Genomic DNA, 16060 nt, shown 5'->3' with positions numbered 1-16060 from the left:
TTTTAAACATAAATAAGATTATATAATATGACATTGTTTTATATAGTCCTTTCTGCTTATACAATATTTCTTGCTTTTAAAAGATCCTAATAATGGAGAAACTTTCCATTTGAAGGGGTTTGCTACTTTCTACATATTTTATGTGTATTGACTGTTGATTTGTATTTTGCTCTCCATTTGGAATTATGTCTTTCTTTTGCCATATGCTTCCTCTGCTAAATGTTTCAGAAAGGCCCGGGTGGTGGCGGGGCCAGCTGGGCCCAGGCTGGGTGGCCGGGTTGAGACGGTTCCTGCGGGCGCTGTGCCCTCCCTCCCCATCGCAGGAGCTGACGGTGCGGGGCTGCGCCCAGTCTTGTGCCCGCGTTGTCTCCGGACAGCAGCGTCAGGCACGTGGGCACAGATCCCTCTCTCCTCCTAGAAGAGACTGGCAGGTTTCCTTCCTCCAGCGGCCGAGTTGGCTCAGCAGGCAGCTGAAGGGGCTCCCAGGAAGCTGCTCTCCCTGGCACCCGTTTTGTTGATTTTTACTTTTTTCCTTGATGGTAAATTGTGATGTTTACATTATCACAGCACAGGTAGAGCCATCATTTATGTTTTGTAATCTGTGTAGGTGACCTCATGCGCTTTTGATGTTCTGCCACCTTTGCGGCAGTGCCGCATTCTACCTCTCTCTGGAAAGGTAGGAGGCAAAACTGCCACACTTCGGGGAGGTGACGTGTCCTCAGCCACCTTCCCGCGGGGGAGTCTTTCCACACAGGGCAAAGTGTTGCCTTTACTCCCGGCTCCAGGCTCCTTTTCAGGTCTGGGCCCCACCTGGCGCCTCTCCCGAGACTCACTCCTGAGATGGGCTTCGGTGAGAAGCAGAGGGAGACAGGCCCCTCCCCAGGAAACCCACACACCTGGGGAAGCGCCTGCCCGTCTGGGGGGCGGGTCGTCAGCTCAGGTAAGGGACCGCGGTGGAGGTGGAGCACCCGGGGCTGGAGCAGGGGGTTTCTGCAGGACCCCGGTGCTGGCTGAGGCTGTGACTGGAGCAGGGGCGGTTTGACAGGGGAGGTGCTTGTCTTCTGCAGGGGGCGGGCTGAGCACTCCGTGCCAGCCGTGTGTCCGCAGTGCCCATCGTGGTCCTCACGCCCTGGGAAGCTGGCGGGGATGGCGTCCTGTGCTCGGTGCCTCCCCACTGTCCTCTCTGCCTCTGACAGCTGCCTGGGGCTCGCAAACCGGGTGGAGTTGACTGACAGGGCCCTGCATGGCTTATAAGGAGGTGTAGGTGGGGGGTGTCATCTCCAGCCTCTGAAGGTTTTTGGACCCCAAACTTAACCGACAGGCAGAGCCTGAGCCTGGAACAGGAAATAAGGGCAGTGCCTCGAAAGCCCTCCCTCACCTTGAGGTCCACCTTAAGATGTGGGGCCCACCCCTGCCCCTTCACTGTCATCTAATAGTTGAGGGGGGAGCAGGGACGAGACCAGCTAAGATACTTGAGGCTTCAAGTTCAGGCTGGGTGCCAGGGACACTCCTGGGCCATCTCCGTGCTGCCTGAGTCCCCAGGCCTACTGTGTCCCAGGGGAAGGTAAAAAAACACACAGCCTTCCTGGGGGGGCCTGCCTTTGTCCCAGGAACTCCAGGCTCCTTCTCAGGTCTGGGCCCCACCTGGCGCCTCTCCCGAGACTCACTCCTGAGATGGGCTTCAGTGAGGAGCGGAGGGAGACTGGCCCCTCCCCAGGAAACCCACACACCTGGGGAAGCACCTGCCCGTCTGGGGGGCGAGTCCTCAGCTCAGATAAGGGAGGGGCTGAGACGAGGACGCAGAGTCGGGCGGGTGGAGCACCCGGGCCGGAGCCGGGGGTTTCTGCAGGACGCGGTGCCGGCTGAGGCCGTGACTGGAGCAGCGGCAGGCTGGGCGCAGGGCTCTCCGGGGTCAGGGCGAGAGTCACATCTGGGCAGTCAAGACAGTCCGGAAGGATGAAGGGGGACCCTGGAGGTCCTGGAAAGTCCAGGTGGGCTGAAGTAAGCCTGGCTTTAAGGAGGGAAATATAACTTTTGGATTTTCTTTATTCCATTCATTTTTTTCTCTTGACTTGGAAACCCCGTCCCCTCCCTGGTGAACTCGGGGTAAGGAAAGTCCAGAAGCTGCTGGGAGGGGGGCATGGGAGTCTCAGCCTCCGCCCTCCCGCTGCGTCCTGATGCAAACCCCCACTTCACACCTGCGGTGACAGTGCCCACTGCCAGGACCCAGGCCCGCCTGGGAGACCCCCACGGGCACGTCCCCCTCCCCCCACCGGCCCACAGTGGTAGTGGCCTCTCTGGTTTCTGGTAACCTCATCGGGGCCGCATCAGGTTGCTGGGGCTGGAGATAGCATCTCCCCATGGGTAACCCTTCCCTGCCAGAGGCCCCCGAGGCTGGACTCAGGCTCAGAGGAGGGACCCTAGGCAGTGGGACACATCAAGGGGTGTGAGGGTCTGCCAGGCAGAAGCAGGTCGGCAGGGATGCTGGCACCGCGTTCAGGGACCTGACACTTGACCTGGGGCCTGTGGAAAGGAGAAGGGGGCGGGAGCCCATGGGGCGCCTGCAGACCCCCGGCTCCTGGCGCTGCTCTGGCCCTGTCTCCCCGTGTCTCAGGCGGGGCCCTCCTGACACACCCCCAGGCCTGCCTGCAGCAGGTGCCCCACCCCCTTGGAGGCCCTAGAGGACAGGGCCACCTTAACTGGGCAGCGCCTGGGGTGGGTGCCTGCTGGTGCCTCTGTGCAGGCGCACGGCCGCCAGCCGCCATTCCTGCCACTGGGTCTGCAGCCCGGCACCATGACGCAGGGCACCTTGGAGCCGGATGGTCCCCTCTCGGGATGGGATGGGGACAGTGACGATGACTGGGACGGTGCTGTACTGGCCTTGCTGGCGCTGGCTGTGGTAGCTGCCACAGCACTGGCTTTGCGCTGGTTTGGCTCTGAGCAGGGCCAGGAGGCAGCAGGACCAGCGTCCGCAGCCCCCGGCGACCAGCCTCCGCAGGCAGGAGGAGTGGTGCCTGCCCTGCCCCAGCAGTCCAAGGTCAGTGGCGGCAGCAAGGGACAGGACTCAGGGCAGCAGAAGCCAGACCTCCCGGGACGCGGCCAGGGCAGTCCCGCTGCAGCAGGAGGCAGAGGGGTGGCCGCCACAGCCCGGCTTCCGCTCAAGACGGCTGGCGAGGTGGCCAGCGGAGGGGCCCGGGGACAGCAGCATGGCAATGGCGCCTCAGCAGGTAAAGGGAAGGAGCCTCCCGGGCCAGGCCCTGCCCTCCTGGGTAGGAGCAAAGCAGCGGGGACATCCGCCCCTCTCCTAATCCACTTCACTCCTCGGAGTCCGGGCAGCGACGCGGAGGTGCAGGCCGAGGCAGGTGGCCCAGGCAGTGTCAAGGGGCCGGCTGGCCAGGCCCCCGTGCACACAGAGCAACAGGACACCGGCCCCTGGCGGCCCGGCGCGGGGCCCTGCGGCTCGCTGGGGAGGGGCCGCGGCCGCCGGCGGGGACAGGTGGACGGAGCGCGCCGCCCCCCAAAGCCGCGCGCTGCGGCGAGCGTGTGGGACGCTGTGGACGCGGGCTCCCCGCTGCCCCCCGGGGCTCAGGGCGTCGCGTCCCCCGAGGCAGGCTGGCCCTGGGCCAGGAGGGAGGTCTTGGTCACCCGGACCTTCAGCCGGGTCCCAGGCTCCACGGGGCAGTGGCCGGGGGCCACAGGGGCCTGCGACGGCGAAGCCCGGGCCGCCGGCTCCCCAGGCGCCCACGCCTTCCTCGGCCCTGGGCCGGGTGGGACAGAGACACGGGGGGACCACAGCGTCGGAGAAGGGAGCGGGTCCTGGCGAGAAGGGCGGGTCCCTGACCAGGGCCCCACGCGGCCTCCGGAGGGAGGGAAGCGGACAGGAGCCCGCAGCAGCCCCGCACAGAGCCGGTCAGTCACACCCCCGCCTCGGGGCCGTGAGCCCGGCCCACCCTCCGCTTCTCCGCAGGCGGCTCAGGCCCTGGGTCTCCTACCTGCACCCTCGACTCTTCCCACACCCTATTCTTCAGTTAGCAAGAGTCCTTCTCAGAGTGAGGATCTCAGAGTGGGGCCAGCGCCAATGTCAATCCCAGCCCCAGCCCCAGGCCCAGCCCCAATCCCAGCCCCAGCCCCAGCCCCAGGCCCATCCTCAACCCCAACCCCAGGCCCAGCCCCAACCCCAGGCCCTGCCCCAAACCCAGACCCAACCCCAGGCCCAGGCCCAACCCCAAGCCCAGCCCCAAACCCAGACCCAACCCCAGGCCCAGCCCCTGGCCCAGCCTCAACCCCAGGCCCAGGCCCAGGCCCAGCCCCAGGCCCAAGCCCAAGCCCAACCCCAAGCCCAGGCCCAATCCCAACTCCAACACCAACCCCAGCCCGAACCCCAGCCCCAGCCCCAGCCCCAGCCTCAGCCCCTGCCCTAGGCTCAATGCCTGTGTCTCGGGAGCCCAGTGTGGCTCTCTCCAAGGGCTACCAGGAGGGGCAGATCTCAACTACCTGGGGAAACCTTATTGCAATGGTTCTTAGAAGCCATCCCTTCCCCAGGCAAGAGAGGCCACAAGGGAGTTCCCCAAAGGCAGTGCCTGGGGGACCTACAGATCTTGGCACTTTTGCACACTCTGGGAACAGACAGTCCGGTTCTCCCTCTGAAGGAGCCATCCCTGGCCTTGAGGACAGGCGCAGCTTTTCAGTGGGGATGGTCACAGGGGCAGGTGCAGGGGGCCTGGTTGAGGCTGGATGTCAGCCACCACCAAGAAGCTCCGAGACCACTAGGGCTCCCATGCCAGGGCCTTCCCCAGGCCCAAGAGGAGCGGGAACCCAGGAGAAAAGTCTAGACTCACTGCCCCCAGCTACAATGCCCAGGCCCCCTTCGCAGCCCCCTGCGCAAACGCAGTCTGGCTGCACACCATCCCCCGCTGCGAGGGGGCACTCACAGCCTGTTCCCCAGCCACGGAAGCACAGCCTGCGTGAAATAGCCCAGGGCTCTGAGCAGGAGGTCAGCCCGGCAGTCCCAGGGCCCCACCAGGGGGAGGTACCTGGGGAGGAGGCCAGCGCTGCAGGCAGCTCAAGGATGCTCACAGAGAAGCAGAAAGAGGCCCGAAAACTCATGGTTTTTCTGCAGAGGCCTGGGAGTTGGGGGGTGGTGGAGGGGCCGCGGCAGCCCAGCTCACGGGCCCTGGAGCCCACCACGGCAGCGGCTCTGCGGCGGCGGCTGGACCTGGGCAGCTGCCTGGATGTGCTGGCCTTCGCCCAGCAGCACGGGGAGCCTGGCCTGGCCCAGGAGACCTATGCCTTAATGAGCAACAACCTGCTGCGTGTGCTGGGAGACCCACAGCTCTACCGGCAGCTGAGTGGGGCTGACCGGGAGCGAATCCTGAGCCTGCGGACCGGCCGGGGCCAGGCGGTGCTGGGGGTCCTCGTGCTGCCCAGCCTCTACCAGCTGAGCCGCTCAGGGCTCACGAGGGGCTCTCACGGCGAGGAGGCTCCTGCGGCAGGGCCTGCACCCCTGCCTCCGCGCATGCCCCTGCACGTGTTCAACCCCCAGGAGAACACATGGCGGCCCCTGACCCAGGTGCCCGAGGAGGCCCCGCTCCGGGGCTGTGGTCTCTGCACCATGCACAACTACCTGTTCCTGGCGGGGGGCATCCGTGGCTCTGGCGCCAAGGCTGTCTGCTCCAACGAGGTCTTCTGCTACAACCCTCTGACCAACATCTGGAGCCAGGTTCGGCCCATGCAGCAGGCCCGAGCCCAGCTCAAGCTGGTGGCCCTGGACGGGCTGCTGTATGCCATTGGGGGCGAGTGCCTGTACAGCATGGAGCGCTACGACCCTCGCACAGACTCCTGGACCTTGCGCGCGCCCCTCCCTGCAGGCACCTTCCCTGTGGCCCACGAAGCTGTGGCCTGTCGTGGGGACATCTATGTGACGGGGGGTCACCTCTTCTACCGCCTGCTCAGGTACAGCCCCGTGAAGGACGCGTGGGACGAGTGCCCCTACAGTGCCAGCCACCGGCGCTCCAGCGACATTGTGGCGCTGGGAGGCTTCCTGTACCGCTTTGACCTGCTGCGTGGCGTGGGTGCGGCAGTGATGCGCTACAACACGGTGACGGGCTCCTGGAGCCGGGCTGCCTCCCTGCCCCTGCCGGCGCCCGCCCCGCTCCGCTGCACTGTGCTGGGAAACACCATCTACTGCCTCAACCCCCAGGTCACCGCCACCTTCACGGTCTCCGAGGGGACTGCTCAGTTCCAGGCCAAGGAGCTGCAGCCCTTTCCTCTGGGAAGCAAGGGGGTGCTCTGTCCATTCATCCTGACTCTGCCCCGCGAGGGCCGGCTGCAGACCTCACTGTGAGGGGCTGGCGGGGAACCAGCCTGTTCTTCAGGGAGATCTGAGGGGACGTGGGCCGTGGGAGGGGGCCGAGACCGGAACTTCTGCTGTCGTTTCTGGGACGACTTTCCCTTTCTGTCACAACAAGCCTCCTGCTTTAAAGGTTGTCAAGTATTTCTGGAGTGCGACCCCTCTGCCCCCAGCCCAGGCTCCTTCCTAGCCCTCCCCACCACACTCAGGCTGTTTCCTGCCCTGGTTCCTTACCTGCTGTCTTGGCTTGCTCACCCACACCCCATTGCGCGACTCTCCAGTGCCAGGGCCCCAAGAGCCAGGACTTGGCTTGCCAAGGAGCTCAGCTGAGCCAAGAGAGGCGGTGGCTGGAAACCATTCACGCTTCTGTGTTCTGTCAAGGGGGGAGAGGGAGCAAAAAAGTCCCCAGCTAACACCCTCACCTCTGGGACTTTCTGCCTGCCCTAGAGCCTTTTGGGGCCCTGGCTTGGCTCTGCCCAGCTACCAACCCCACTGTCCTGGGTCTGATTGGCGCTGTAGATCTTCCATGGCCTGGGACCCTTTCCTGTGAACTTGGGGTGGGTGGGTGCTGCTCTGCTGTCTGTATCCCCTGCCCACAGCCCCAGCCCAGACCAGGCCAGGACTACCTGGGCTCACGACCCTCTGCAGCCTCACGGGGACTCTCCCAGCCCCTCCAGAATCCCACCCCACTTCCCACGAGCCACGCTGTAACTGAGACCTGAGTTTTACCCTAGTTCTGTTCCTTTTTAGCTGTGTGGACTTGGATAAGACATTTAACTTCCCCTTTTCCTTGTCTGTAAAATTAATGTGATGGACATCTGTCACTCCGGATTGTTGTGGGAGATGAGATCACACAGGCGAGCACCTCGCATGGTGCCTGGGACACGGCATGGTGAAGAACGCGTCTCCTCCCTTTACCCACTTTGAAACCCACTTTGGGGAGGCGGATAAACGTGACTGGACACTGCTGCCCGACCTCCGGCCTGGCTGTCCCTGTGTGGGCCTGTTTTTGCTTCTTACTTTATGCTCAACACAACTGGCGCCAAATACATGTTTAATTCACTGAAAGCGTCTGCATCTTGCACTTGTCATGTTTTGTTTACGGCACAGGACAGAAAGGGTCCTCAGGTTGTGCTTGAAAATAAGTTTATTGAGAAGCAAGTACGGTGCACACAGCTGTGTATTTGGCTACCAGCTCCATCCCCTAGTGGCTTCTCCGCACAGGCAGGTGGTGGCGTGGCAGCTGGGCTGGGTGGCCCGGGGCGGGCAGCAGGGCCTACTGCTTGTGCTTGGTCTCATTGAGCAGCTCCTGCCAGTTCTTCTCCATCTCCTCCTTGCAGTTGAGGAAGGCGTCCTCCAGCCGGCGCATGGACTCGGCCAGCGTGGGGTTAGTGCGTATCACCACCATGTCGTAGGCCATCCAGGTGGCCTGCACTGCAACAACCAGACAGGCCCGGTCAGGCCGCAGGGTGGGGCTGCAGCCCTGGGGCACCTGCAAGGGCCGGGTGCCTCTACTGTCATCAGCCTCTGGGGGCTGGTCACCGAGACACCAGTCCCTCTAAGAAGAGGAAGCTGGCGGCTGCTTGTCATGGGGCCCTAAAACTCCTTCCTACAAACGCTAATAATGACATTTCTTAATCTCGTGCAAGTCTTAACTTCTGGATACACCAGCCCAATACATTAAAAGGCTGAAGGCCAGTCTGACATGAAATGTGAGGAAAATTAGGGGAAACCACAGGTCCTTATCTACATGCAGTTCACAGTTAGTAGCGGCAAGTGACCCCCAGGGAGTCGACACTCGCTCCAGCTCACACACTCAGGTAGGGTTGGCCACTCTCAGTCCTGCAAGGCCCTGAGCCTCAGGTTGCCTCACGCTCGGTGGCCTGGGACACCTGCCCACCTCCCCCTGGGGCACCTCTGTGCTTTTGTTAAAGCCCAGACCAGGGGTTCCTCCTTTGGAAAGGTGTCCCTGAGCTTTCACCACTATACTGACCGACCTTTTCTTGCTCCTTCCCTGTGACAACAACCCGAGGGCAGCATTCCCTGGTCTGTAGGGGGCACATGCTTCTTGTAAGAACTCAGTGGAAGTGTCCAGAAATCCCACCTCCACTCTTCTCTCTGTAGCACCCACCCACTGGTGTGGTTCTACCCCCCACAACTACACATAGCAAAGGTCATTTCCCCTCTGCATGACAGCTGACCACAGTAAATATATCCCCTTAAAACTACTCTTCATTGGGCTAAAAAGTACCAGATACTTTAGGAAACTATGTCCTCATGGAAATTAACCAAAGAGGATATAGGCAGAATGATTAATAATAAATGCACATGTCAGTCTCCGTGCGATGGTTCATGCCTGTAATCCCAGCACTTTGAAAGGCCTGGGAGGAGGATCGCTTGAGGCCAGGTGTTCGAGACCAGCATGGGCAACATAGTGAGACCCTGTCTTCATGAAAAATTTTTAAAAATTGCAGGGCATGGTAGCGCATGCCTGAAGTCCCAACAATTTGGGAGGCTGAGGCAGGAGGATCACCTGAGCCCAGAAGTTCGAGGTTACAGTGAGCAACGATCCCACAACTGCATTCCAGCCTGGGTGACAGAGTGAGACGCTGTCTCTAAAAAAATAGTAATAATAAAAAACAAATAAATGCAGACTGTGTATCTATACACAACTAAGGTCACCAGTGTGGCAGACTTGAGGTTTTACACAGAGCAACATCTGTTGGGTTAGGAAAAAATTGTTAGAAAAGGTATGTGCAGTATCTCAACAGATAGAGTTCATACAACTATATACCTAGTACAGGGATTCCTGAACTTCGGAAGCATGAGTGTCACTTAGGATACTTCTGAAAATGGGGCCCCTCCCACAACTCATAGAGGTTCTTGTCTGGTGGGTGGGGGATAGTGCCTGGAAACCTGCTTTTTCTTGGAGACAGGATCTGACTCTGTTCCCCGGCTAGAATACAGTGGCATCATCATGGCTCATTGCAACTTCAAACTACTAGGCTCAAGTGATCAGCCTTAGCCTCCTGAGTAGCTGGGACTACAGGCATGAACCACGGCGCCCAGCTAATTCTCCTATTCTTTGTAGAGACGGGGTCTTACTCTTACTCAGGCTGGTCTTGAACTCTTGACCTCAAGCAACCCTCCTGCCTCAGGCTCCCAATTTTTTTTTATTTTTAGAGAGGGTTTTGCTCTGTTGCCCAGGCTAGAGTGCAGTGGTGTGATCATAGCTCACAGCAACCTCAAACTTCTGGGCTTAACCAATCCTCTGCCTCAGCCTTACACCACCATGCCCCATACATTTTTATTTTTTGTAGAGACAGGGTCTCACTATGTTGCCCAGGCTGGTTGTGAGCTCCTAGCCTCAAGCACTCCTCCTGTCTTGGCCTCCCAAATTACTGGGATTGCAAGTGTGAGTCACTGTGCCTGGTCCAGAACCTACATCTTAACAAGCATCCTGGAATGTCCTGATGCAGGGAGTCTGCAGACTACCCTTTTAGACCACCTGGACAGCAGGCCAAGCAGGGACCTTGGAGCCAGAGCAGAGTTTTCTTCCCAGCTGTCCAATTGCTACTAATAGCTATGTGACCTGGAACCACTGGCTCAAACTCACTGCCCTCAGTCTCCTTGTCCATAGAGACTACATACCAATCTCATGGCTTGCTGTGAGGATTAGATGGTGAATGTATATCCTAGCATGCACATTATAGACTGAATATTTGTGTCTCCTCTGCCCCCTGCCAAATTCGTATGTTGAAATCCTAACCCCTAGCGTATTGGGAGGTGGGGTATTCGGGAGATGGTCAGGTCCTGAGAGTACAGACCTCATGAATGGGGTCAGTGCCTTGTAAGAAAAGACGCGAGAGCTTACTCTCGCTCTCTGTGAGGATATGTGAGGTCCTATGTGAGGATACAGGAGGGCGGCCATCTACAAACCAGGAAGAGACACCAGATCTGCTCGCACCTTGATCTTGGACTTCCCAGCCTCCAGAACTGTGAGAAACAATTGTTTGCTTTTCAAGCCCCTCAGTCTATGGTGATTTGTTATAGCAGCCCAAGACGTGGGGTGTTGCTGTAACAAACACCCGAAAGTGCGGAAGTGGCTTTGGCGCCGGGTACTGGGTGGAGGCGGGAAGAGTCCTGAAGTGTACGCTAGAAGAAGCTGATCCTGCCATGGAGGGAGTTTGAAAGGTGATTCTGCTGAGGACTAAGAAAGACAAGAGGGGATTTGGAGAGAAGCCTCCATCTCCTTAGAGAGCATATAAGGAATCATGAACAGAATATTGGTAAAAATACAGACAGTAAAGGCCATTCTGATAGGCCCCCAGACAGAAATGAGGAATGTGTTACTGGAAACTGCAGAAAAATTGATGCTTGTTATAAAGTAGTGAAGAACTTGGGTGAATTGTGTTCGTGTTCTAGGGTTTTATAGAAGGTAGACCTTGTGAGTGATTAAGTTGAATATTTAACTGAGGAGATTTGTGCAAAAAAGGGAGAAAATCTTCTTATAAAATAAATGATTGAGGTGCTCAGGGCAAAGAGTTAGGGTGGATAAGAAATTAAAATTCAGGGAAAAAAACAGTTCACAGAAATCAATCTCATGTAGTCCTACACAGCAGCTGAAATTCTGAGTTTCCTAGGTCAGAGAGGGGAAGGAAATATGCTCAGTTTTAAAATTCAGTGATCATAAAATAAAAACAAATCCATTATTTAAAACTCTTTTATCCTAAGAGAAAAATTTCCTATGGGTCTTCTTTATGGGAGGTGTGTGGTACAGTGGAAAACAGAAAGTGGATCTTCTATGTCTGTGGTTGTGACCATTGGTAAAAGAAAGCTGGTAACATAGCACCAAAGCACAGTTCAGAAAGGCAGTTCTGACACTGAAACATTGTATCAAGTGCATGGCCCTCTTGTCATTTGATCCAAGGAAAAATAATTAGAATACGTAGAATAGGAAGGACTCACAGCCATCAGAAAATCCTCCAGATATATATTTCTCTTGACTTTCTCATTCATTTGTTTAATATTCATTGAATGCCACTTTGTGCTGACATTTAGCCAAGTCGGCCCTGGGGATACGGCAGTTCACATGATAGACACACTCCGCCCTTGAAGTGTCCATCCCAGTTGCAGTCAGAAGAGACACACTAAACACACACATTATAGATTGTGAAAGGTGCTGTGAAGGAAATAAGCAGTGTATGCTGACACAGAAATGGGGGAGGAGGAGTCTTACTCTAAATACATATGTAATAAAAATTTGTGTGTGTATCTGGTTTTGGACTCTTATATTCTGTTGCTCAACTTGTCTATTCCTAAGGCAATATAACACTATCTTAATTATATAGCTTTCTAGCTTAATTGTATAGCTTTATATAACTATAAGGCTTAATTATATAGCTTTATAATAAATCTTGATAATTACAGGGTAAATCCCCTGTCCTCATTTGTATTCCTCAGAAGTATTTTAGCTATTTTTGACTCTTAGGTCTCTTGTGAATGCTTTAGAATCAACCTGTCAAGTTCCATGAAAAATCCTAATAGAATTTTGATCAGAACTACTTTTAACCCTTGGACGGAAGCTGTGAGGAACTGACACATTTATTACATTAAGCCTTCCTATTCACGGATGTAGCTATGGCTTCATCTATTTTTATCTTTAATATCTCTTAGTCAGGTTTTGTAATTTTCTGTATAAAGGCCTTGGACATTTCTTGTTAAATGTTTTTCGAGGTAATCTATAGATTTGTGTGTGTGTATTACTGTTATTGTAAATGGTGCCTTTCAAAAATATGTGTTCTACTTCTTTGCTGCAAGTATATAAAAAGGCAATCAACTTTTGTATATTGATCTTATATCCAGCCACCTCGCTAAACTTTACTATTTTCAATCATTTGTGTTTTCGATGTTCTACATAGATGTGAAACCAGCCTCCAAGGTGGTCCTCAGCAGTCCCTGCCTTTTGGTAGTCACACCCTTGTGCAGTCCTCTCTCATATAGCACCAGAGATGATCCATGTGACCAGTAGAATATGGCAAAAGTGATATGTCACTTCTAAGATTTGCTCCAAGGGAAATTATGTCATGACCAGCCCTATGGGGAGGCCATGTAGAAAGCCACCTGACAACTGCTACTTGAGCTTGGAAGCAGATTCTTTAGGCCCCAGACAAGTATTGGAGACTAAAGCCATAGCTGATAGTTTGACCACAACCTCATGAGAACCATATCCAGAACCACTCCCAGATCCCTGACTCTCAGAAACTGTGTGATAATAAATGTTTCCAGTTTTAAGCTTCCAAGTTTTGGTTAATTTGTTATACGGCGATAGATGACAAATACAAGTTTTGGTACTGGGAGTGTGATGCTGCCAGAACAAAAACTAAAATGTGGGAGTGGCTTTGGAATGGGGCAGTGGGTGAAAGTTGGAAAAGCTGTAAGGACTTTGAGGAAAGCATTAGTGAAAGTTTAAAGTTCCTTGAACACATTGTTCATAAAATTTTGAACTTTAAGGAGGCTGCCAATAAGAGCTTAAAGAGAAGTGAGGAAAATCTTATTGGGAGCTGGAGGAGAGGGGATCTTAGTTACACAGAGGCAGAAAGTTTAGCAACACTGTCATAAGAAGTAATTTGGAAGGTAGAAAGCATACCTAATGAACTGTTTATTAGGATTTACCTATATGTTTAACATTTTATTTGTTCTCCATTGCCTCGTGATTTCAAATCTTCTTTTTGGGGTCACATTCCTTTTACTTGGTGCAACTCTTAGAATTCCTTTAAAGCAGGTCTTTTTGTGATAAATTATATCAGTTTTGTTCATCTGCAAATGTCTTTATTTTGCCCTCATTATTGAAAGATGCATCATTTTTTCTGGATGCATAATTCTGGTGTGAGGCTAAAGCAACTCCATCTTTGATGCTAACCCACCACGTTGACTTCTGATTAAACCCTGTTCTGGGAATGCCTCTAAGATTTCTACTTTATCTACTGTAACTGTAAATCCCGCCTTTAGATCAGAACAACCCTGACCATAAATCCTGCCCTTAGGCAGATTCACACAGCATTCTTGTCTTTGCTTGAGGGGTCAACTTCAATTGTCCCATACATTCCTTGCCAATGGTATATAAGCCCTAGGTTTGGCAGGTAACTGTTCAGGGATCCACCATCTTGTCTCATCTCACTGCCGCTTAAGACACGGATTCTGCTTGTAAGTCTCTATTAAATGTTTTCTTTCTTTATTTTTTTCTTTTCTTTTCTTTCTTTCTTTCTTTTTTTTTTGGGGGGGGGGAGACAGAGTCTTGTTCTGTCACCCAGGCTAGAGTGCAGTGGCATCACCATAACTCACTGGAACCTCAAACTCCCAGGCTCAAGCAATCCTCCTGCCTCAGCCTCTCTCATACCTGGAATTATAGGCAGATGCCACTGAGCTCAGCCAGAGGTAATACATATTTTTATGGTGAAAAAATTCTTCACTTAAATATTTATCTTAACTGAAGAATTTCTTCAGTTCTGCTTCAGCTTAAATTCTTAAGTAAAATTAAATGCAATATTCTTTATTTTAAAAATATCTTGTATGGTATGAATTCATTTTAATGAAAGCTTATCTTTCAAAAAAATTATCCTTCCATGTATCCCTCCATTGGTCCATCACTCTATTTTTGCATATAGAGAGACTTGAAATAATGTCCATCAATGTTAACAATAGTTAATTCTGGGAGGCTAGATTTTGATGATTTTCAATTTTCTTCATATTTTTCTGTTTTGATTACATTTTACTTTGATTGAATTTTTAAAATCAACATGCAACATTTATTTTTATTTAATTTAAAACTTTTTTTTAGAGACCGGGTCTCACTATGTTATGCAGGCTGAAATGCAGTAGTGCAATTATAGCTCACTGTAACCTCCCACTCCTGGGCTTAAGCGATCCTCCTGCCTCAGCCTCCAGAGTATCTAGGACTACAGGTGCATGCCACCATGCCCAGCTGCTTTTTTTAACTTCCTGTAGAGACAGGGTCTCACTATGTTGCCTACACTGGTCTCAAAAAGCAATCTTCCCACCTTGGCCTCCCAAAGCAACATTTCTTTTAAAAATCGTTATTATTTATTTAATAATTATAAACTTAATTATTACATTTACAATTATTAAAATGCTAATGCTTAAAATGCTAATTCTCACACCTGAAAAATTCTCCTAGATACGGTAGCATACTAATAAATGAGAAAATATTGATAAAATGGATGATTTGGGAAGAAGTATGAAATACCCAAATTGGCATAATCTCAACAAAGCGATAATCAAAGAAAAAACTGAAAAAGTTATTAAAAATGATCTCCAATGGCTTAGCCATTGTGGTATTCAAAATATTCAAGCAACGGTTATTTCCAAATACTATACTTGTGATTTCAGAATATAGAAAAACATAGAAGACTCTGGAGGTTGAATAGACCTGTACATTATTATAGTTTCACCAATTACCTTTGAACAAGTTATTTAAGCTCTCTAAGCTCTAGTTTCCTCTTCTGTAAATGGAAGTAATAATATCCCTCCTAAGTCTGTCATGAGGAACAAACAGGATAGTGTATATAAAGCAGATGGTAAAGAGATCAACACATGGTAAACAATAAACCTGAGCTATTATTACTATCATTAATAACAGCATGAGCTAAATACCCAAGAATCTACAGCCTTCCTGTACACTAGTATTAATTATTTAGCAAATAAAATAGAAAAACATCCATTCCATGTAAAATAAGAACAAAAACCATAGAAGTAAATGTATTTAGAAATCTGTAGAAAAATATTATAAAACCTTTTTGAGACATCTTAATGAACATCTGAATAAGTGGAGAGACATACCATGTTCCTGAATGAGGACATTTAATGTTAGATAGATAACTCTTCCCATATTAATGTAAAGATTTAACACAATTCTAAATAAAGTATTAAATAAATGAATTTATTGTTCATCTGAGAGAACAGGCATGTGAGAAAAGCTAAAAAACATAAGAAAGAAGAATGGTGAGAGGGAACTTACTGATTAATAATAATGAAAATAGTGTGATACTCCTTAAAACCTGACACATTATGAAAGAGAATAGCTATCTCTGCTCTACTACATATAAGAACTTCACAAGTAATAAATAAATCATTTGCAAACTAATGTGACAGGATGGGATGGAGTTTTGGGGGTAAAACACAAGGTAGAACCTTTCCTTGCACTTGAGGAATTCTGCATTCTCCAGGCTCATTCCCATGGGGAATACAGCAACTAAACTTGTGTGAGGAAATTGTCCTAGGCCGTGCCTTGACTTAAGTTCAGGAGAACAGAAAGAGAACCTTAAGCCTTGGAGTCAAGAGGAGTTTGCCTTTTAACAATGCTTGAAACGGGTGTGTGTTTATTTATTTATTGTTATATTAGCTGGTGATTGCTTCCTTCCTGTGGTCACTGGAAGAATTAGACAAAGGCCTTTCTGAGAGCAACAGAGGCCAAGGATCACATCTGGGCCTCGCTTTAAATTAAACCTAAAGGGTCAGGATGAGAGATCATATCAACCTAGTCCAAAATTATCCTTCTGTTGACAATAATTGTCCTAACCTGCCCTAGGGACACTATGAGGAAATAATTCTGCTGCTTATACTTCAGGTACAAAAATATTTTAATGTTCCAGAATATTAGATTTGAGTCCTTGGGCCCAAGAACATATACTG

General features: G+C 51.9%; 2 protein-coding genes across 4 annotated transcripts in view; one reads left to right on the top strand and one right to left on the bottom strand.

Annotated features, from left to right (window-relative positions):
* The first annotated feature begins 4513 nt into the window (after positions 1–4513).
* KLHDC7B (kelch domain containing 7B) lies at positions 4514–6354 on the top strand. The gene is made up of 2 exons (XM_012648753.1): positions 4514–4629; positions 4681–6354. Exons 1-2 carry the CDS (start codon positions 4514–4516, stop codon positions 6341–6343), a joined length of 1779 nt encoding a protein of 592 aa, XP_012504207.1. The 3' UTR covers positions 6344–6354.
* A 1124-nt stretch (positions 6355–7478) lies between these two features.
* The window catches only part of SYCE3 (synaptonemal complex central element protein 3), a 30885-nt gene continuing 22303 nt past the window's right edge, over positions 7479–16060 (bottom strand). For all 3 annotated transcript variants that reach the window (XM_012648749.1, XM_012648750.1, XM_012648751.1), the window contains one exon: positions 7479–7783. In XM_012648749.1, coding sequence (XP_012504203.1) covers positions 7626–7783 — 158 coding nt within the window. In that variant the 3' untranslated portion in view covers positions 7479–7625. The remainder of the gene's footprint in view (positions 7784–16060) is intronic.

Source organism: Propithecus coquereli, unplaced genomic scaffold (genome assembly GCF_000956105.1).
Source record: "Propithecus coquereli isolate 6110/MARCELLA unplaced genomic scaffold, Pcoq_1.0 Scaffold294, whole genome shotgun sequence".
NCBI classification, from domain to species: Eukaryota; Metazoa; Chordata; class Mammalia; order Primates; family Indriidae; genus Propithecus; species Propithecus coquereli.
The sequence above is the reverse complement of the archived record's forward strand: the minus strand, read 5'-3'. Positions and strand labels throughout refer to the sequence as shown.

Excerpts from the sequence above, each read along its gene's own strand:
- KLHDC7B (XM_012648753.1), top strand. The coding sequence starts at position 4,514 with ATGGTTCTTAGAAGCCATCCCTTCCCCAGGCAAGAGAGGCCACAAGGG. Across the intron at positions 4,630-4,680 it reads GCACACTCTGGGAACAGACA|CTTTTCAGTGGGGATGGTCA; the intron begins GTCCGGTTCTCC and ends GGACAGGCGCAG.